The following is a 23,281-nucleotide window of genomic DNA, read 5'->3' as shown; positions in this document are numbered from 1 at the left end:
ATCTGCTAAGTTAATTCTGTCAACATTTAGAAGTACATTAGCATTAGCCTCGCATAGACTAAAGAGCTGCTCACACCATATGGAATACCACAACTATGACGTTAACGACAGGGAGAAACGATATTGATGGAATCACTTTCAGAGCAAATTTTTTTTCCAGCTGACTAACGATCAGAACATTGAGAGCCAATCAGAATCCACCGACTTTAAAGAGCTCGACCTTTTAAAGTATCAGACAAGTTTTTAGTTATACTAAGGAAAACTAAGTCAAAATGTTTGCCTAACAACGTTCACCGCCTCTGAAACAACTTTTCTGATAATATAATCATTTGGCTGTGTTGGTGGGTCAGATTATATTAGATAATAATATTTTATGCTAACTTTTCACAATCCAGTCAATGTTAGCATCAGGAAAACTAAAGAGTCTGAATGTTTTCGTAACAAAACTTAATCCGCCTCAGAAACGACTTTTCTGCTAATCAAGGCGATGTGTTGGTGGGGCAGATTATATTAGCTAATAATATGTTATGATAACGTTTTATAATCCAATCAATTTATAGAAGCTAAAATTCTAGTAGCTAGCGGTCAGCATTCTCCAATTATAACTGACCTCTCTAAAACCCCAATTTGCTAAACGGTTGCCTTATAAGCAGACAGTCAACACTTGCCCTACAGGAGGAGTGAGTTATAAGTGTGTAAGATGATGAAATTGCATTTTGAGGTTAGAAGCAGATAGTGTGCATGCTAACAGGAGATAGTGTGCGTCAAAACACCTGGTTTATTACAAAATATCTGCTTGCCACATTCAAAGGACTCAACATTAAAAAAAAGTGACATTCTTCATAAACCAGTCTGCGTCTCATGGGGAACCAGGTCGTTTTTGATGTCTGTGGTAGTTAGATCAGCGTACCTGCGGACTACATATCTAAACCACTGGATGCAGGAGACACGTGACTCAAGATCTCCATCTGGTGGTCAGGAGAGGAACTGCACTGGTTCTACTGGCAGCTGAGGCTGAATGGAACACATTGGATATTTCAAATCACTATTTGTGTAGCATGCATGTTTTACATTTGGCAAAATGTGAAGTGCGCAAAATAAAAAGCAATTGACCCACTGATCACTTGTCAGCAAATATCAGCAAAAGCCTGTATGCTTATACTGCAGTTTAAACATGTCAGTTTTGAGCCTCGTCTGTGCCTTGGGACCAGGAAAGCTGGCAGGATATGACATCATGATTTAACAGAGCTGTTTTACTGGGACTGCAATCTTACAGCAGATATGCTGATCTTCAAAACATTGTTCGAAGCGAGCTGTGTAGGCATATGTTCGTGCACCAACACAAACCTGCAGGTTTTTTTTTTTTTTTTTTTAATGGACAGGTTATTTAAATTTTTCTGTATTTAATATTTTTTTTGCAATTATGTAATCACACTGCAGTTTCATACAAAATGTATAATAATAGTAATTATAAAAGGGATCAGCAATTAAGCTTTGGTCAAGCATTAACCGACAGATATGATAAACTAACTACAGCCAATATATATATTATATATATATAAATATATATATATAAATAAACTTGCCTTGCCTATTATCAACAACACTGGCCTACTCAAACACCAGTTAAAGAAAATATATATTTTTAATTTATTTTTTAGAATTAAATTACACTTAAATACCCATTCAATAAAAAAAAATAAAAAAACGACAACACATTTTGATATGCAATTTTCTTGGATGTTTATTAGACGATCCAAAACATCATCCATACAGACTCATATCTAATACTATAATAAGAACTGTGGCATTCCAAATAAAATAAAATAAAAAGATGGAAACCTAAAAGTCTCATACAGTTCCAACGGTGGGCAAACACTGAGGCACAAACCTTTGGTATCTGGTGAAAGGAGGTTATAACAGCACAACAGGAGTCTAGGCCACATCTAGAGCAAAAGCCTCCTCGTTATCCTCATCAAAATCCTTCAAAACGGTCCCAAAGCTGTTTTAAGGGCATCAGACAGAGAACGTGAAGTTGACAGTTGGTTGATTTCAATGGCAGCCCACTTGTTAACCAATCAGAAGCAGCAGCCAATGAGGGGAGAAGACGGGAACAGAAATCAAATCTTAAATACTGAGATCATAGAAAGTGGGACTGATACACACAGGCAGCTAAAATCTCTATCGTACAGTTTTAAGGCTCGACGTACACCGCAATGAACCGATCAGCTGAGAATTCTGGGATGCGATCTTGACAGTTCAAATCTGGCACACAAAAAAACAAAAACATCCACTTTCTCCTTGCCGAAAAGGGCATTTTGCTTTCCACTACTGTAAAAGGGTAAAAAAGAAAAAAGTAATTTCAAGCAAAACGTCCTCAAAATTATTAGACAACAGCCCTGGGCATGATGTCATCGGTTCAGCTTTCTAACAGAGAATAACATAAAATAGATAACTTACAGTACATTAAATTTACAATATATGGAAAGCATTATAATGGAATCTGTGTACAGGCATTTTTGTGAAATTTCAGCTATAATTTTCGAAGTTATGTTTCGACTGACGTTTTTCACCTTTAATAACCTCCAAACCTGAGCATTCGTGAAATATATATATACATGGATATAGCGATACAAATAACAGTGAACAGATATCTGCACCTTCCTTTTGTAAACAGCCACACATTTCTATTTTCATCCCTTTGATTAATGAAAAACAAAACGACCATCGTGAATCAAGCATGAAGTAAGAACACAGACATTTTCACATCACATCGCGTTTTTCCAACTAAAACAACTTAAAATTACCAGAGGCATTTTGCAATCTCTCTTTAGCAAGCTCTACGACTCTAAGAAAGTTTTAAAATCGTAAATTCACAATTGTTGTTTACACGTTTACACTAAAACGCCATTACAACCTTCACTTGTAGTTTTTTTCCTTTAAATTCAGTGATAAAACATGATTTAATTGAAGAGAGACTATGACATGTAACGGACGAGTGATTCTTGCATAAAATTAGCTCAAGAATGAAAAATCGCACGTTTTTTTGAGGTTTTGTGTAAAATGTTAGATTTTTTCCGCTAGTTTAGAAGTTGTGCGCATTTAATAGGGAATCAAGCATATTAAAAGTGTCTTCATAATCCATGTGTGGACCGTTATTTATTAAAGCAGCATTAGGCTCAGAACTCTGCCCCTCCCCCAGCCTCCTGTCAATCTTTGCCAAATGGGCGTGGCCTACTGGTTGACTGGCAGAGACGGAGGCAGAGGAGGAGTGGCTCTTGGAAGATCGGTGAGATTTGGATGAATGGTGGTGATGGTGGTGGTGGCTACCGTGTGAGTGTGAGGAGTCGTGTCTCGGTGCTTTGTGCGACGAATGTTCGCGGTGTTTCTCGCGGCTGGAGCGCGGACTGTGTCGGCTCTTACCACTGCCGCTACTCTCTGACGAAACCTTGATCTTCATTTTCAGCTCTTCTTGACTAGAGGAGCCGTTCTCCGACGAGGAAGGGTGGCGTCGTTTGAGCGACCCGCTCTTCGGCGCTCGCTCTTGTACCTGCTGTTGGGAATACTTCACCCTGATTGACGTAGACGGTTCGGACGACAAATGTCCGTGCTTTCGATGCTGGTCGCTTTCCTCCTCTTCGTGTCTGCGTCGATGCTCTAATTCGGCTGCATGCTTTTCACGGTATTTCTCTAGAGTGAGTTTCTGAGGGGCGAGAGTTGCCGAGCCATGTCCGTGTTTGCTTGTCGGCGCCCCCTGGAGCGCAAGAAAAGCATCGGCGCTCTGGGAAATCTGTGCAGGAAAGCTGAAAGCGGAACTCTGCAAGTCCGACAGGCCGTTGAGTGACATTGATGCCCCATCCAATGGGAAAGAGGTGGATGGTTCTGAATACATGCCCCCTCTGATGTCACACATGCTTCCCATCAATGAGGTTTCCTGGCTCAGGAAGGAACTGTCTATTGATTGGCTGTCGAGTTTTGGTTTCTTGGCAGCTTGTGTGGCCTAAAACGAGAACAAAAATAGATAAAGCTTAATCTGTCAAATACTTTACCATCTGCATCTATACTGATTTGTTATATTTTTGGTTTGTAGCTGTAGGTTTCTGGCTTAACTAAGGATTTGTACATACCCGCCAGTTTCGGATTCTTTTTAATCTGCTTGGTGTTTTTTCCAGGATCTGTAGAAACTCGTGAGTCAGGTCTACAAAATCAGATTCAGATTCAGATTATTTTATTTAGTGCCATGTATCTACAAAATCAAGAGACAAACCTAATATATAAAAACCTATGCTAAACGCAGCAATTATTTTTAAATATGTAAATATACATCTTTGTATTCATATATATAACTTCAACAGTATTTTAATAATTCACAATATTTGAAAGAACAAAATTAAGTATCTACTAAGCCAAGTTGTGTTTGACTGACCGTCAAGCAACTGCAGAGTCACGGTCCGGTCCACATATTCCCACCAGTGTTTCCCATCTGAAGAAACGGGAATCTCCCAGTTGGACCACTTGCAGGCCAGGTGAATACAGACACACGCCACCACTGTGGGTTTATGCTGCAGGCAGAAGGTGGTCAGGTGCAGACTGAGAGAAGAGAGAGAAGAAAAGAGAAGAGACACAGAAAACACTCCATTACAAACAGAGGACATGAGAAATGCTTCCCTAGGAACCTAATTCAATAAACTCCTTCGGTTCATTTCCATTCTTCTTAGTTCATCATAATAATCAGGAATATTTCATGTCAAAGCTGATCATTGTCCAGTCGGATGCATGTTTGCTAGAATGCTGTTTGTCTGGTCGGCTGTAAAACAAAATGTATGTAATGCATGAAACAGATTCAGTCAACAAAAAAAATATAACTTATTTAACTTAGTGTGGCATCGACTGCACAACACAACTGGTAGAACATGATGCCAGCAACGACAAAGCAACTCAACTTCTTGCTTTAATGACCAAACCAGCTCAAAGTCACCTGACTGTCTTAATATGATCTTTTAGTCACATTTAATCATTTAGCAGACGCTTTTATCCAAAGTGACTTACAAATGTGAAAAATAGACGCAGTTAAACCAACAATAGGGCAACAATATACAATAGCTGTGAGTAGTCCCAGATAGTCTAGCACAGTACACAAAGCAAGTTAATAAAAACATTTTTTTTTTAAGACGCTATATAATAGAATAGTATGTGTTAGTATTAATGGGTAACGTGTTGGCTTTAAAATGGCTAAAGACTCACAGGGCTCAACATTAACGCTTATCCGGGACAAGTGGATTTTTACTTGCCCGACAGGACAAATTGATTAAAACTTCATTGACAAAAAATAAATAGGGAGGCATTGAAATACAATTATCCCCAAATTGAAAATAATGTATTTCTGGTAACAAAGACACGCTGTTGAGGTTTGCTGAGGCTCTTTGTGAGAGACTTTCATGGAGTAAATCGAAACAAATGAGTGTAAGAGCACACATAAAGAAACTCATAGAAGAAACATACTGAGGTAAAAAATCTAAATGTTGATTTTTTAATTTTTTTTATAACATATAGTTAAGTAGAATTACACGACCAAGAGGGACGTTTTGCCGGATATATTATCACGATTGCAAATGTTAGAATGATTTTATAGTTACTTACATTTTTGACAATATTCACTATAAAAATATAATTTTTTTCCAAACAAAGACCAAAGCAGAACTATTGCGAATCTCAAAGAAACTCAGCTTTGTTTGTTTTACTGAATGATTCAGCGTTTTGAATGAATCCGTTGAAAGAATGACTCAATGACTCACTCATTAAGTTACTTGCCGCCACCTACTGGTGGTTCAGGTTAAAAGAATAATTGTATTTTGCGCGCTCTTTTTATTGCCTTTGTGTATCACATATTTTAGTAATCATCATAAATGATGTATCATTCGAAAGCTTACGCACTCAATATTCATCCTGTGAAAATCATTTTAAAATTGGATGTGTTACCATGGAAACAGTACTTTAAATTATTTTCACGGGCTCCTCCCCTAGTGGAAGATGTCAGGTTTCGCATTACAACATTTATTTTAACTACTTTATTATCAAAACCTTTTCTGATCTTGATAAAACACATTGTCGGAAAGGTCTGAGTCTCAAGGTCCCTATTTTGTGATAGAAGTGATATTTTGACAGAACTTTATTAATACTACAGGGGTATATAAAAAAAAAAATCAATGGAATGTGGGTGACCCCCTAGAGGCTATTTTGGGTACAGCGCCTATAAATCTCAGGAACTTCAATTTTGTGATATCAACTTCAAATTTGGAACACAACTTGGTTAGATAAATGGCTTTGATTTTATAGTAACTTTAGAGTAAAAATGATTTTGTAAAATGTAGATTTTATATAAAATAAAAAGCATTTAGTACAGTACATTTGATTTACAGTAAATTTACACTGCCATAGCTTTTTCATACTTTCATTTCACTTCAGCAATAATCTGCTTTTCTTTAAAACAAGACCAAACATAAGTGTATATTCCAAAGCAATCCTGAATTACAACCATTTAAGTCTGGATAGTGCATTTTCACGTCTATTCTCAAAAAGGGAGGTGACAGTTAATCTCATAATATTTATTGCAGTTGTAATTTTACAGTGTAAATTATTTAATTTGATTGGTAACAGCCCTACAGTATCTTATTATAATTGAATTTATTGATCAAATGTAAGAATTTGGCATGAAAGATGACATTTAATAAGGCAAAAAAAAAGGCCTTAATAAAGGTAAATAACACCCTGAGGTGAATATACTAAATATGCAGATTTAAGTATGTAAATGCTGAAAGAACACTGATGAGAATATTGCTTCAGAATAAATTGTTTACACCACCAAAAATGTTGGATCTCAAAAAGGGAGCCAAGGCTACACTAATTCAGATACATTTAATAATGCATCTTTTTCTCTACGCTTTGGCCTTCCGACAATTAGAAATTAAAATCTAATTTCGGCCTTCCGAATTTAAAATAATAATGTGCCGGTAGCTAGAGTGCAATAGGGATGGGATCTTCCCTAAATTAAGTTGCTATAAGGACAAAAAGCATTGGAAGTAATTACAATACAGAAGAAATTAAGTTTTAAAGTGAATTCATTAACGGTGCTTAAAACCAACAAGACATATTGTAACGAAATAGTTCACAAACCATAAATAAATTAAATAATAAATAAATATGTATTTGTAGATCAATTCTAAATGACTTAAGCAGAATTTTTATATAAATTCATCAATGTCAAAATTTGCATTAAAAAACGTAAAAAAAATACTGTAAAGTTGGTATTATGATGTATCATCCTGAATAAAAATAGAATCTCTGCTTATTTTTTTATATTTAAGATATATACAATTATTTTTTTAAATAATAATAATAATAATACAGCTTCGAGAAAAATAAACATGAAAAAGAAATGCGGCCATTGGTACTTACCGTGACAATCTCTAAGTTTACACCTTTGAACTCTGAGCTGATATTCAGGCTACCAATTGAGTTATTGACCTATGCACTCAATCAAGATATCTCTATTAGCACCTCTACACTCCAGGCTGTGTATTCAACCTTCTGTGCCAACAGCAAGCCCTCCGTACATTACACCGCACTGCGCCGGGCAAGGCAGACAATCGCTTCGCCCAGGCGCGAGAGAGCGTTGGACACATGAAGGAGAACCCTGCCTAATAGGAAGTCATAGGGTGCCATGGCAGTGCAACAAATAGGGGTCAGGGTAACAACCTGTTGGTAGCCATGAAATAGGAGGTCTGGGCCAAGTCCTTGCTCGCTGAGGGGAAAGACAGAAAAGACGTCCCGTCAGATACAATCCAGTCAAATGTACACAGTGACTCTTCAACCATGTTTTGCCTTTCTAAACTCAGGATTACAGCATGAACCATTATATTAATTCAGTTTAGTCCAACAAAAAGGTATCTGAAGTGTTTAGCATTAAAAAAATGTTTTATATTAAATATAAACTACCATTCAAAAGTCTCTTCTGCTCAAGTCTGCATTTATTTGATCAAAATTACAGTAAAACATTTTAAATATCTGTTTTCTGTTTTAATCTATTTTAAAATGTAATTTATTCCTGTGATGCAAAGCTGAATTTTCAGCATCTCAAGTCTTCAGTGTCACATGATCCTTAAAGAAATCATTATAATATGAGGATTTGATGCTCAGGTAACAGTTCTTATTAATGTTGACGACAATGTTCAAAAGAACAGCATTTATTTGAAAGAAATCTTTTGTAACATTTGTTAATGTCTGTACAGTCACTTTTGATAAATTGAATGCATCCTTGCAGAACTATTATTATAAAAAATTTTATTGTATTACTCATTTACTGAAATGCAAAATTGTCACTTACAGGGAAATTTACACAAAATAAAAAGGCATTTTGTGGTTTAAATGTAAAATTACTTAGTCTAAAGTTGAAGTCAAATTACTTTTTTAGGAATAGATTGAGTAAATATGCTTCCACTGTAGTTTATGCATTATCTTACAGAATAAAAAAAAAAAACATTTAAATTCAATGAACTAAAATAAAAATAAAAAGCACATTTTGGGGTTCCCATACAGCACTTCTAAGAGTAAAATAATAATAATAATAATGAATAAAAGTCTGAAAAAATACATGAATGGAAGCCCAGCTAACAGCATCATCGTACATCTACAATGCAAAGCCAAAAAGGCAGAACGAAGTTGTGAGTTTCAATAAGTGAGCCAGTAAAAAGAAAAGAGAAAGAGATGAAGAAAGACTGGAAGCATCTACCTCGCACTAGCTGGGAACATCTCACCACATCTGTGTGTGGATGCTCTATAGTTATCTCAAACCCTGAAACAAAACCACCGGTTAGACAGGACTCATGTGTTCACCATTAGGCACAAAGACACTTTCATTCACAGATCGCCACTTACCGAGTGTCTGCAGCACTATGGTTTCCAACAGCACCAGCTCTTGGGCCTGCTGGAGGTACATCTGCAGTTCAACATGGCAAAACATCAATACCATTTATGTGCAATTTACATCATGTTTTATAATGTATTATAGGGCTGGGTGATAAAATGCGAATGATAATTTCGATTATCACCACTGATCTCTCATAAAGCCGCCTGTCAAACAGCTCACGAGTACCAAATTGACTACTTTTTCGTGGCTTATTGCGCTTAAACGGTCAAATACATACAAAATGCCCGTCTTGGCAAGTATTCAGGTAAATACAGACAGTTCTGGAACGTAAATAAAAAAACGCATTTGTGTAACAGTATATTGGATCTGTGCTTAAGCTCTTAAAGTGACAGCAGCCTAATAAACCTGCTGATGTCTGTCATGTTAATCAAAAAACAAGACAAAGAGAAAATCACTCGCTGCTCTTGACTGAATCACTTTTGTAACTTTAATGTAAGCATTAATCTGTATTTAATTTCTACAATGAAGACTATCTAATGTTATTTTACATTTGATTACTTTAATTTCTGTAGTATTTCATACCTGAATACTACTGTTAGACCCACCTGAAAAACTTAAAGCCATGTTTATTTCATTTGTCTCTTTATTCTATTGTATTCTATTTGTTCTTAATGTAAATGCACTTCAACTATTCAGATAAAGCCTGCCTGTGCTGTGTAAGCTATTACAACAAAATTATCAATTATCTGTATGTGGTTAACATGGCAGTTTTCCTCGTGGTCTCAAAAATGGCATTAAATGTCAATATTTTTCAAGATATCGTATAGAAGTTGTAAATTCCAGTATTGTGACAACACTATAATGTTTATGCGGCAAAAGTGGAGCGAAACAGCGCTATTCATTTGAACCGCGTGACAGGCCATTTATCCGTTCGGCTCAAAGTTTAAACGGCAGCGCGAGCTTAATATAGCAAATACGTGACCACTAAACTGGGCTGTGAAATCCAGTGAGAAGTGCTTGAATTCAGCGAAGAACACGAATGTCTCAGAGATTTAGACTAGTTTAAAAGCTAGATAAAACCGTGCTGACAAACATGAGAAACATTGTGCCAAGCAATCCAGTTAGAAGGCTTTTCAATCTACAAATCACCATCATTTACCATGGATTTACTGTAGTAACACTAACTGGCTGGCCCACATTGTACATATGTATTTATAGTAAATAATTTGTAAAGGCTACTGTTCTTCATAACAAATACCATAGAATCCATATAGCTACATTTTACAATGGTAGTGAGGCGTTATATGTAGAGGTCGACCGATTGATCTGTGTTTTTAAGCCTTGCCTATTTAAATATTGAAGCGCACAGACTGGAAAGTACCTGCGTCTCTCAGTTTTGGTACTCGTGTTTTGTGTGTGTAGCAACACACATCCAAGATTAGCGTGCAAAAAATAGTGTACTCTTTCATGTCTTCCTGAGCATAAACGGACATATTCACACTAGAGCCGTATTTCACAGGTATATTCTTCATCTGTAAATGTTAGAAACTCATGCAAATATTTCCATTTTGCTGTCAGGAGTGAATTTCCACTAAATTGAACAGATTTCCATGAACGAGTGATTTTCTGTATCACTTCTTATTAACTGTTAGATTTTATGAGAGGAAGGGGGTAAAAAAAGGAAATTCAGCCAAACATATCGACCCCCAAAAAATCGGCATCATATATCGGCTGCCCTGATTTCTAAATATCGGCATCGGCCAGAGAAAAACCCATATCGGTCGACCTCTAGTTATACGTATTAGTGTTGTCAAAAGACCCGGTACTTCGGTACCAAGTCGGTACTAATTTTTTTTAAACGTCACGGTACCAGGTTTTCTCAAACCCGGTACTTGATGCGCGTGCATGCCCGAAGCGCGTGCAGTTGCGTCCTCTTCATAAAAGCGCTGATGGCGATCGGCGGTGCTGCTGCTGATGTGGTGCTGATGTTTTTGCGCGTGCAGATACGTTATTTCAAATGGCGCGAGGCAAGCGCGCTCATAATAGAAGCGGCGCGCTCGCTTTTCCATGTGCGTTCATGGATGTATAGCAACGACAGACGCCATGCACGGGAGTACAAACGCTTGTGCGAACTGCGCTCTCCATGACGACGAGGAAGTGTGACATAGGCCTATTAATTGATTTCTAGCCCTTGCATTAGCTTTACTACTAGATATATTTATGGAGATGAGAAATAAAAAGCCGTCATTAATATCAGTCCGTCAGAAAAGCAGTTCTAGTCTTATTCTTGGCTGGATAACTCTTAGCAGGTTTAAAAAGCCCTTTTAAAGTTAAATATGAATACAGTTTTGGATTAAATAAAAGTATAGTCAAGTCAAATAAAACATATTTTATCTCCTGTATAGTTTGGTAATGCTACAATAAGATACCATTCATTAACATCACTTAATGCGTTATCTAACATAACACATTGAGAGAACAATATATTTTTACAACATTAATTAATGTTTGTGAATGTTATTTAATACAAAAGACTTGATTGGTCATGTTTGTTCACTTCATTCATTGTGCATTAAATAATGTTAACAGAAATAATGTTAACTTTTGATTTTAAAAATGTATTTTTTCAATTAACCCCTAAAGGAGAATAATTGCGACAGTATATAACTATTGTTTTTTTTGTTAGGTCATTTTATCTAATGTTATCTAACAAATGGAATCTTATTGTAAAGTGTTTTTAATACTACAGTTTCCATCTTTGTGATATACACTTTAATATAATTATGTAAATTTAATCTAAATTAAGCTTTGGTACCGAAATTGGTACCGAGAACCGTGGATTTTCACTGGTATCGGTACCGAATACTGAAATTTTGGTACCGTGACAACACTAATACGTATGGTTCTACCTATGATAATCATGATCTAAATGTATGATACTATGGATGACCAATGGTTCATTTTAACTGAAACCCAATGAGGTGGTTAAAATTTTTACAGATGTTACCATTTTTGTTAATGAACAAATTTACATCGGCATCCTAACTCAAGCTACTGTCAAATGTGAATTTCAAAGAGACAAAACAAAATATTAATATTACGGCCTGTACTGCAAACTGTGCCGAAGATACGCATCAAAGTCAGGCAACACAAATTTCTTTTGTTAAGGAAAAAATTATGAAAAGTTGTTAATATTCTACCTCAGATTTGTGAAATGTCATGTTCTGACAATAAAGAGTAGATTAAAACTACAATTAACTGTCTGGTTTCTACAAATTGGAAAAAATATTTGACAGTTATCGTGATAATTATCTATATCGACTGCAATGAAAAAAATATCACAATACATTTTTGGGCCTAATCGCCCAGTCCTAGAATAAAGTGGAGCGAGAAACTACATTACCCACAAGCCTCAAACTCACATTGCTCTTGGTGTCCAGCGGAGGGTCTTGAGGGTTCAGGCAAGCATGTGCTACTTTAATAACATGTTCAAGTTTCCTGGGTTGCTCCTCCACTTTAGCAGCCAGAAACAGAGCGGTGGGAGAGATGATCTGATTGAAGAGAGCAAACAATTAATGCACCTTTCAAAATATTACAAAAATCAGAAGAAAAAAAAATCAGGTTACGAATCGCACCAGTGCTGCCAATTAAATTCCTGTGAAATCCTAAAAATATTGTGCATACGCAGGTCAACAAGCACAGAAATAAATATGAAAATTTAGAGTGATCAAATCATAATCAATAAAAAAAGAAAAGTATACTCACATTTCTATGGAATTTTGTAAAGGAATTAAGCATGTAAAATCGGTGCATATAGACGATTGATGTGTTGATTGTAAGCTGGGATCTGCACAGTTTCATCAAGGAAGAAAAACACTACAAAATAACCTACTATATTCAATATAACATAGAACAATTTTATACTAATAAATAACTTTCATAACGATCACTCAAAACCAACTAAAACAGCTCATAGTGCCAATTTACACTAATAAATGTGAAAAAAACGAATAATAAACTATATTAAAAGGGAAAATACATTAAATAGCGTACCGTTACTTATGTAAGACAACACGCAATGAAAACACATCTTGTTTAGCCTTTACATATTTAAGTCTCAATCACTCTTAAACCCATAAAACACACCAAACAACCTCATTATGAAAGTAAAAATCTGATTAAATTAGGTAAAATTTATATTTATCCAGAAATACGGTTTAGGTCAAGCATAAAGACACTGATTCACCTTCCTGTCATTAACACACGTCTGTTTCACACACCAACTCATGTGATACCACAAAATACACTTTATTATACATTTAAAAGGCGAACTGTAACGAAATAAGGTGTTTCGCGTGGATTTTAACGCGTAAAACATCGTATTTCAGCCGGCACATTTTTCACTTGATCAAAAGCGGCAGCGTGCTAATATGCTAACGGCTAACTCAGTCACAGCGCTGCTGTTTTAGAGAAGGATACACGTTTAACCGCTGTCCCATATCCTGAATTAGATTGGCGGCTTGCTGTCGGTATGAGAGCTCGCGGTCGGGCTCGACTCCGCAGCGGCGGGACGGCGTGTTTTCGAACTGTTCTCGGGTAAAGAGCCATTTGCTGGAGCCCCGCTGCACCGCCGCCATCATCCCACCCGCTTCCGCCCGCACTGCGCTCTACATCACCGTGACGTCACTGGGCGCGAGGGCGAGCGCTGCAGCGACATGAGCTGGATGGAGGCGGTACGTGACATATTAAGCGTAGCGTTCAAGATGGGGATCAACAACTCTTTCCCCCGGTTTCACAGACACAATACTTAATCCTAGTCCCAGACTAAAATCCATGTTTTTTTAACCGAAAGCAACTTGTACTGACATATCATCATAAAAAAATAAAATAAAATAAAGTCGCAAGACTTTTATCTCAAGATACACACCAGTAATGTTTTTTTTTTTTAAAGAGCTGTGAAGTATGTAACTTTTTTGCTGTAAAGCCTAAAAATAGGCTACCATAATATGTTTGCAGAGATTTAGGACACATGCTTGTTCACATACTTGTTTCTCTGAAAAACAATGTTACGGGCAGTTTTTTTTTTTTTTTGGTCTTTGAAATGTGCGTTCTGTGTTGGAATCATAGACAGTATATAAACTGGACACAGCGACCCCATAGGTTTCAACGGAGAAAAGTGAAGTCAATTAGAAGCACTCACTTCCTGATGGTCAAGCGTACTGCGCAGACTCAAGCTGAGCTTCACGTAGATGTGACGTGAGCATCCCGTCTGTCTTCTAGCTGTGCCAAGAGAAATCTGAATCATTCCCTTCCGAAACTTGCAGAGACGGAGAGTGTGAGTAGGAGGTGTCCATGAGCTAGGAGCAGGAGCAACTTTTGCTAAGTATTCTGATTAATTACTTTGTCATTTTGCCTCCACGTCTCCCCGATTGCCCGCAAGCTTCTCCTCCTGTCCATACGGTAATTTCTCTACCGTGCGACAGAGAGTCGCGTGGTTATGACGCAATCGTTAGCCTATTTTTACAAAAACTGCTTCTACGGGGCCATAACGTAAGATACAAGGTAATGGAGCCTTTTATACATTTTCGTGTTTCTTTATAAATAAATAATGGACAAATGAAGTCTTTAAACGCCTCAGATGTAAAGTTATTCGCTGTCAAAGTGACGCCAAAATGAATGGGAGTCAAAGGGATGCTAACAGCAGGTGATGGTCTGCTAATCAATGGCGGCGCCCGGGGATTGGGGAAGTTTCAATATTTTATGAAACCCTGCCCCCCTGGTTGGAATGTCTGTTTTTGTTTGGGTCTGTGTGACTCCGCCCACTGCCAATTTACCCAATAGTATTTCGCTATACCGCCAACTGGCAACAGGTTGGCGGAAAACAGTGTATTGCAGCTATGGAAGCCAGCAAACAAACTAGGGCAGTGATCGCAGATTTTACCCGACCTAAAAAGCCTCGGCATCCATCTAAATCTTTATGAACGGGAGCATATTAAAGGGGTGGTAAAACGCCTTTTTTCGAAGGCTTGATTGTGTTTGTGGGGTGCACTGTAACATGTGTTCATGCTTCGTTTTTAAAAATTTGCATTATTTTTCACATATTTAACCATTATTCTACACTGCTCTGTCCCTCCTTGTAAAAACGGTCGGATGATTTCCGCGTTCTATGAAGCCCCCCCCCCCTTCAAAATACGCAATGGGCTCAGATTGGTTAGCTGGCCCAGTGTGTTGTGATTCGCTAACCGCCAAGTGCATGTTGTTCGGAAACGTCACGCCCCCTTACCTTTACCGGTAGTTTGTGCTTCAGTAAACAACGGCGTCAATATTGCCATACCAGTTTGAGCCCGAATCAGACCCAGAGAATGTTAGTGGAGAGGATCGAGCAGAACCTGTTCAAGAACGGCTGTTAAAGGACGTTTCAGAAAGGTATGTTTTTTAAGACTGCAGATCGCTATATGACACTGTTACTTTTGTATATTTAGAACGATTGTAGCTAAATATCTGTCGCCTGAACTATTAATCCAATACGAACACTAAACATTGGCTTTACAACAGTAGCCAAATCAAACACAAAACCATGTTTAGCATGCCTGTAGATAAACAAGCATGTAAGTTAGATAAACAATACATAAAAGCTATAATCAAAGAATAATTTACACTGATCACATAAACGACAACAACCACGAACATTCCAAGTTCGCTGCGCTGGTGATATATGTTTGTCGGATAAGTATGAATTAACGTTAGCATTTAACAAACTGGTTTGTGGAGCCAAACAGCGTTGTCCTTCGTTTACTTCCTTGCTACAACGTACAATTAACAATACGAACTATTACAGGAAAACACAACGACGAAAAATAAATCATACTTACAGGTTGTGGCCCGTAAACAGTTTCTGTTTTTAAAGTTGGAACTGCTCCATCTTTCAGGACTAGCCGTTGTGCGAATCCTTCATCGGAGGAGGGGTTTATGTAAATATTGGGCTTAGTGATGTCAGCAAGCCCGCAGGAATGTCGTGTAGTCCCTACTGGCCGTTTTCTGTAGTTCTTAGAAATTGATTTCTTTAAAAGCAAATATCTCCCTTTGCTTTAAACTTTGAAAGTTATAACTTTGCAGATGTTGTTTATGCTCAAACAGCAACATTACACACTAACTAAAGTTAGAAAAGTGAAATCGTGTTTTACCACCCCTTTAAAACACGGATAAATCAACTTACAAGTGTGTATATCTCCTCGCCTTCCATTGTTAATTGCGCTCGCTCTTGTTGCGTGTCCTCAATCTGGAAACCCGTGTGAGCGTCGAGTCTGAGGAGGAGGGGGCGGAAGAAACAACCCTCTCTAATATTTAGAATTTGAACTGCAGTATCCATTTCAACCACTAGCTGTAAATCTTACATACTGCACCTTTAAAAAAGCTATTTAAATGCCCTAATTGAACTCAGGCCTAATCCTGGCTGAAACTCTTTCTGTGAAACCAGGCCTTTAACTCTTTAAGATATCTTTATAGAATAATAAAAGTATCAGATTTTTTTTAGATATAATAATATATGCAACAACATATTACATATTATAATAATATATAGGCTATACATATAATAATAACAATCAAACGATTAATCGCATCTTATAGTTAAAAGTTTGTTTAAATAAAATGCAGAGGTGGACAGTAAGAAAGTACATTTACTTGAGTACTGTACTTAAGTACACTTATCTGTACTTTACTTGAGTATTATTTTTTCTGGAAACTTTTTACTTCAACTTCACTACATTTGAAAGACAAATATCGTACTTTTTACTCCACTACATTTCTGTCAAGGTTCTTGAGTAGAAAGTAGTAACGTCAGATTTTGGTTGATGATTTTGATGATTTTGATGACTTTTCCGTAACCAATGTTACATTATCTTATATTAATATTATTAACATGCCACTCAAGAGTAATTTCACTTTTATTCTAGATGTGTAAATTGACAGACCTGTTTTAGTTTCGTAAACTGCAATAATGACTTTGTCACACAAGATGTCACTAAAGCCCCGCTACTGAATTACTTTCATCTATCTATCTATCTATCTATCTATCTATCTATCTATCTATCTATCTATCTATCTATCTATCTATCTATCTATCTATCTATCTATCTATCTATTTTTTGCCAAATAAAATCCATCCCAATGTATAAGGTTGAGGAACTGTTACCCTAACAATTTTTTATAGGCTAGTCGTAATCATATTGTGCCAAAATTAACTAGCATTTTTCTTTCTTTTTTCCCTCCCATTTATTTTCTTTCCATGTATTCCTTCAGATGTATTCCAATAAGTGGTTTCTGTATGAGTTGAAGTGTGAGGTGTTTGTTTAATATGCACACAGATGTTTGTTTGGTCACACGACACCAGAGCTCCCAGACGGATTCTCTAAATTCCCACTACTTTTATTTAATAATAATACTTTTGACTTATTTTGAAGAGCAAGCTTTGTTTGTAAAGTGCACGCGGTGCTTCACACGTGTGTGTTTTTAATTAGAGTGTGTGTGCGTGCGCGCTCGCGCTCGAGCGAATGATGCGCTGAGGCTCTCCAGCAGTGCGCATCTCCTCCGCTCGCGACCAGGTGTCACATTCTTCGGATGCTTCTGACCATTTGAACCCGGGACCGAGTCATCATGACGGACCCTTCCTCAGCTGCTGCCCCCACTGCCGGTCCTGTAGACCCCGGTCCAGGTGCTCCTGCTTCTGTTCCGGATCCAGCCGTTGTGGATCCAGGATCGATTCCTGCAAACGGACACCATTCGAACCAAGCAGACACTTTCAACATGGAGCAGCAGATGAAAATAGGGGAGCCAGATGACAACGGTACGGAGTTCGGGTTTAAATACTTTTAATAGAGTTTATTTGCATTGAAAAATACATGTAAAGCAGAGCACGGGGCAAGTTGTCACACGTTTACTCAGGGAAAATTGATCAGGGTTGTTTTTGTTTTTGAAAGTCATCTTCTGTAAACAAACATTAAAGTCTTGACTACAAAATTATATTAAATAAAGCATTTTCCACAACATATTACATTTATTATAGGCTAGTCAATGCCTAAAAAATATATTAGCCTACATTATACAGTATATATATATATAAAAAAAAATATTTGACCTCAGATTTAATATATAATAAAACTATTAAAACTAAATCTAACTATTGTTTTGCATAACGTGTAATTAATTCATTGTTTAAAGTTACAGCATATTAAACGTGTGTGACAACTTGCCCCGAACATATTCTGTGAGAACAGATTCATTCATTGCATAGCTGATTCTTTTCTGAATGAATTCTTCTGTGATTTTATTGTGCTCACTTGTCAAAATGTCACTTGTCATAATTTGGAGAACAAAATTCACAAAACAGATATTTTCGAATTATGCTTTAAAGTCGGCATGAAATGGAAGTGGCGATTGAAAAAATAATTGTGGGCGGGACTTGATTTTGTCCATGGGGAATTGATTGGATGGTTGTGGTTTGCTATTGGTGGATCTCATGTGAGTGACAGGTTGCTAACGAGGGCACATGAATTTATACAAAATAATGATGTTCACGGATAAATCATTTATAATAAATACTTCAGTATTTCATTAACAAAAAGTCATGCTGACTTTAAATCCAAATCCAAAAATACTCTGCTAAAGAAAACAAGCATTTATATAATTGGACTTTTGAGTCAAATCTTTTGAGCCTGTGACAAGTCTGTTTCAAACACTTTATGGACTTATTTCAGAATAAATGGCATTAAATTCCTCTGAGACACATGTAGGATGTGTTTAGATGTGAGGAAAGATGGCGTAATCTAACCGAGCACTGTCCCTCAGCAGGTCTTCTGGAGAGCAGTATGCGTCTGAAACCCCACGAGGCTCAGAGTTACAGAAAAAAGGCATTATGGGTATCGTGGGTCTCCATTGTGGTGACGTTGATCTTAGCCATCGCTGCGTTCAGTGAGTATCTGGCCCTTCATCTAGAGCATCATGGACCCCTTGATGATACAGACCTGTATGATGTCATGTCCTGTTTTGAAGATGAGCTCTTAATTCTTTTGTCTTTTGGGACTGTGATGTAGTTTTAAAGGACGAGTTTGTTTTTATGTACTTTTTATGTAGATTTATGTAGTTTTCTGTGGCTGTTTTTTTATAGTTTTTTTTTTTTTTTTACATAAAGCGTAGAATAATCATTTATATAATACCTAAATTATTTAATTCCATATATATATATATATATATATATATATATATATATACACTGTATCTTTTTTCCCATTCCATCCCATCTTCTTCCGCTTATCCGGGACCGGGTCGCGGGGGCCCAGTCTGGAGTCTGGAGATGCCCAGACTTCCCTCTCCCCAGACACTTCCTCCAGCTCTTCCGGGGAGACACCAAGGCATTCCCAGGCCAGCCGGGAGACATAATCCCTCCAGCGTGTCCTAGGTCTTCCCTGGGGTCTCCTCCCGGTCGGATGTGCCCGGAACACCTTCCCGGGAAGGCGTCCAGGAGGCATCCGGAACAGATGCCCGAGCCACCTCAGCTGGCTCCTCTCGATGTGGAGGAGAAGCGGCTCTACTCTGAGCTCCTCCCGAGTGACCGAGCTCCTCACCCTATCTCTAAGGGATCGCTTAGCCACCCTGCGGAGAAAGCTCATTTCGGCTGCCTGTATCCGGGATCTTGTCCTTTTGGTCATGACCCACAGCTCATGACCATAGGTGAGAGTAGGACTGTAGATTGACCGGTAAATTGAGAGCTTCGCCTTGCAGCTCAGCTCCTTCTTCATCACGACAGACCGGTACATCGACCGCATTACTGCAGAAGCTGCAGATTGTCTGTCAATCTCCCGTTGCATCCTTCCCTCACTTGTGAACAAGACCCCAAGATACTTGAACTCCTCCACTTGAGGCAGGAACTCTCCACCAACCTGAAGTGGACAAGCCACCCTTTTCTGACTGAGAACCATGGCCTCGGATTTGGAGGCGCTGATTCTCATCCCAGCTGCTTCACACTCGGCTGCAAACCGTCCCAGTGCATGCTGAAGGTCCTGGTCTGTTGAGGCCAACACGACAACATCATCCGCAAAAAGCAGAGACGAAATCGTGTGGTCCCTGGAAAACCGCACTGTTCCTCCTGAATCCGAGGTTCTACTATCGGCCGTATTCTCCTCTCCAGTACCCTGGCATAGACTTTCCCGGGGAGGCTGAGAAGTGTGATCCCCCTGTCAGCCAAGACAGCCCCACAACATCCAGAGACTTGAGGTACTCAGGGCGGATCTCATCCACCCCCGGTACCTTGTCACCGAGGAGCTTCTTGACTACCTCGGTGACTTCAGCTTGGGTGATGGATGAGTCCACCTCCGAGCCCTCAGCCTCTGCTTCCTCAATGGAAGACGTGTTGGTGGGATTGAGGAGATCCTCGAAGTATTCCTTCCACTGTCCGACGACATCCCCAGTTGAGGTCAACAGCTGCCCACCTCCACTGTAAACAGTGTTGGGCACTGTTTCCCTCTCCTGAGGCGCCGGACGGTTTGCCAGAATCTCTTCGAGGCCAACCGGTAGTCCTTCTCCATGGCCTCACCGAACTCCTCCCAGGCCCGATTTTTTGCCTCCACAACCACCCGGGCTGCAGTCCGCTTGGCCTGCCGGTAACCGTCAGCTGTCTCAGGAGTCCCACAAGCCAGCCAGGCCCGATAGGACTCCTTCTTCAGCTTGACGGCATCCCTTACTTCCGGTGTCCACCACCGGGTTCGGGGATTGCCACCTCGACAGGCACCGGAGACCTTATGGCCACAGCGCCGAGTGGCCGCTTCGACAATGGAGGTGGAGAACATGGTCCATTCGTACTCAATATCTCCAGACTCCCTCGGGATCCGGTCGAAGCTCCACAGGAGGTGGAAGTTGAAGATTTCTCTGAAGATTTCCCAACAGACCCTCACAGTACATTTGGGTCTGCCGAGTCTATTCAGCTTCTTCCCCCGCCATCGGATCCAACCCACCACCAGGTGGTGATCAGTTGACAGCTCCGCCCCTCTCTTCACCCGAGTGTCCAAGACATACGGCCGGAGGTCGGAATAAACGACCACAAAGTCGATCATCTATCATATATAATTTAATATTTTTTATAAATAAGATATAAATATATTTATATAATATAAAATATTCATATAAAATGTATGTATTTATTGTATATATTATTATATAATTACCTGTAATAATATTTTAATAATACATATTTTATAATTAATTTAATACTTATATATATATATATATATATATATATATATATAATTTATTTACACATTTTTTCACATCTGACCCACATCTGTATGTTGTTTGGTTCCGTGCCACAAGCTTGATACACAAGATCTGGTTTGACTGGTTTCTTCCTGGTTGTTCTACAAGATTACTTTGATAATCGTCACTGAAAGAAGATGCACAGGATAAACACAGACATACGGGAACTTTGACAACCAAATACATTCATAGCACACTTTATTCTCAGCTACAAATACAAAATATTCTCAAAGGTACAAAACTGGGAGACTGTAAAAATAGTTGTCATATAATGGAAAACAGTATCTTGCTCTTTTGTAAAATTTACTTTAAAGGGGTTTCAAAAGAGTTTAATGTACTGTAGAGACAATTATTATGTTCTCAACCGCATACTGGCATACTCTCCTTATTTCCGTACTATATAGTATGCTTTGAATTTTCCTGGATTCCTGGATTGCAGTTTTCTGGAAAACTGTATCCCAAAATGCAGTGCACTTAACTTGACCTTCCATTTCCAAAAAGATCAGAGAAACGTTTTAGGTTTTAATCGGCATTATGCCACAAATGCTTTTGATAGAGCTTAACTTGAACCCAGAATATTCCCTTAAATCATTCAGCTGGGTTACTCAAGTTTGGTGTTACGAAGACTATTGTTATTTTCTCAGCACAAAGTGTGCTTAATCATTTCGTAGACCGCTTCCAGGCCATGTGGTTTAATCTTGGAGCAGCTGATTTTAAGCAAACAGAAGCACTGCACTGGATTTAATGTATGATTTTTAAGGAATGGTTTCTTACTTGGTGCTCCATCCCTCAGGAACTAAATGACTCACCTTACACTTCCAGAGTTGGACGGGGACTCTGGGACTCACGTTGCCAGGCTGTGAAGATTCTGTCACATAGCAACTCCAGAGCAACAACGCTTGAGAGATGTTGTCATTTAAACTCCCCTCTATCAGTAATGGCTACAATTTAGCGGAAATGATTGCAGACAGCTGAGGGCAAAATGTTTGAGATAGAGTTAATATTTTTGGTAAATGAATGTGTGAAAACACAAAATATTTAGATTAATTCTACATTTAGTCATGGTGCTTGCTAAGGGCTTTTTCACTTGAGCCATTAAGCAACCACCTTGCAAGACCCTAGAAAACATTAGCAAGGGGATAGCAACACCCATAGCTTCATAGCAGCTAGCTATGGAACGAGCAATTTGGTTTACCAATTTTATTTTGTGATGAGCAGTTGACTTATCCTAAATAGTTACAAAATAAATAAATAGACATAAATATTGATTTGAGTTGAATTTTGTGGGAGAATAAAGAGTGCAGAGTGATAGAGGCACAGTTTAGTGTTAGCATTAGCGTTTAGCATAATTCTAAATAAAATTGGCAGAAAGCCTCACTTCCTCTCCAGCACACTCACTTCCTGTTCTTCGTTCATTGAACCTGCACTTTTAAACACACACAAACTTGAAAACTACAAGCAAATATTGATATGTGAACATGCTGGGAAACTAATATTTGATCAGTGGTTAACTGCAGTCAAGGAATGATTTGACAAGGCATTGATGTCTTGAACATGCATCAAAAAAAAGTGGGTGAAACTTCTATGCTGAGTTAAATAAGTGTTGCTGTTAGTTTTATATACACAATACATGAAGGAAATTAATGTGTTAGCATGTGAAATATAGTCACCGCCACAATGCTACAATGTTGTGGGTGGCTGCTTTATCATTGCTATGTGGTTCCTGGGGTGTTCGGGGTGGTGTATATGCCGTTGCTAGGGTGTTCTAGGTGGTTGCTAAGCTGTTTGTATGTGGTTTTATACTGGTCCATGTCCAAACCGAAGTATCTGTGATGTTTTCCCCCTTGTCATTGCCAGTAGGTTAGAACTTAAAATGTTAAGTTCACTGAACTTTATTATTACTCTGTAACTTAAACTGACTTAAAATATCGAGTTGACTCATATTTTGATGAGTTACAGTAACTTAAAACATATGTTGTCATAACTTATTGATCCTACCATCAATAAGGCATCTATAGAAATGACACTTGCCTCTCTTTAATGTAAGTC

The 23,281-nt window shown here is 38.2% G+C and overlaps 2 protein-coding genes across 2 annotated transcripts in view; one reads left to right on the top strand and one right to left on the bottom strand.

Moving 5' to 3' along the window:
• Positions 1-1,726: 1,726 nt before the first annotated feature.
• On the bottom strand, positions 1,727-13,599 carry ccnt2b (cyclin T2b). The gene is made up of 9 exons (XM_082139939.1): positions 13,406-13,599; positions 12,692-12,773; positions 12,349-12,477; positions 8,935-8,995; positions 8,789-8,851; positions 7,756-7,801; positions 4,427-4,590; positions 4,128-4,198; positions 1,727-4,000 (listed from the first exon to the last, which is right to left on the bottom strand). Exons 1-9 carry the CDS (start codon positions 13,564-13,566, stop codon positions 3,086-3,088), a joined length of 1,692 nt encoding a protein of 563 aa, XP_081996065.1. The 5' UTR covers positions 13,567-13,599; the 3' UTR covers positions 1,727-3,085.
• Positions 13,600-17,096: 3,497 nt separating this feature from the next.
• The window catches only part of tmem163b (transmembrane protein 163b), a 31,390-nt gene continuing 25,205 nt past the window's right edge, over positions 17,097-23,281 (top strand). The window contains exons 1-2 of the mRNA XM_082139943.1: positions 17,097-17,771; positions 18,776-18,895. Of these exons, the coding sequence (XP_081996069.1) occupies positions 17,582-17,771; positions 18,776-18,895 (310 nt within the window). The 5' untranslated portion in view covers positions 17,097-17,581. The remainder of the gene's footprint in view (positions 17,772-18,775; positions 18,896-23,281) is intronic.

This window comes from Leuciscus leuciscus (genome assembly GCF_965113295.1).
Source record: "Leuciscus leuciscus genome assembly, chromosome: 15".
Lineage (NCBI taxonomy): Eukaryota > Metazoa > Chordata > Actinopteri > Cypriniformes > Leuciscidae > Leuciscus > Leuciscus leuciscus.
Note: the sequence above shows the minus strand (reverse complement) of the source record. Positions and strands in the feature narration are given on the sequence as shown.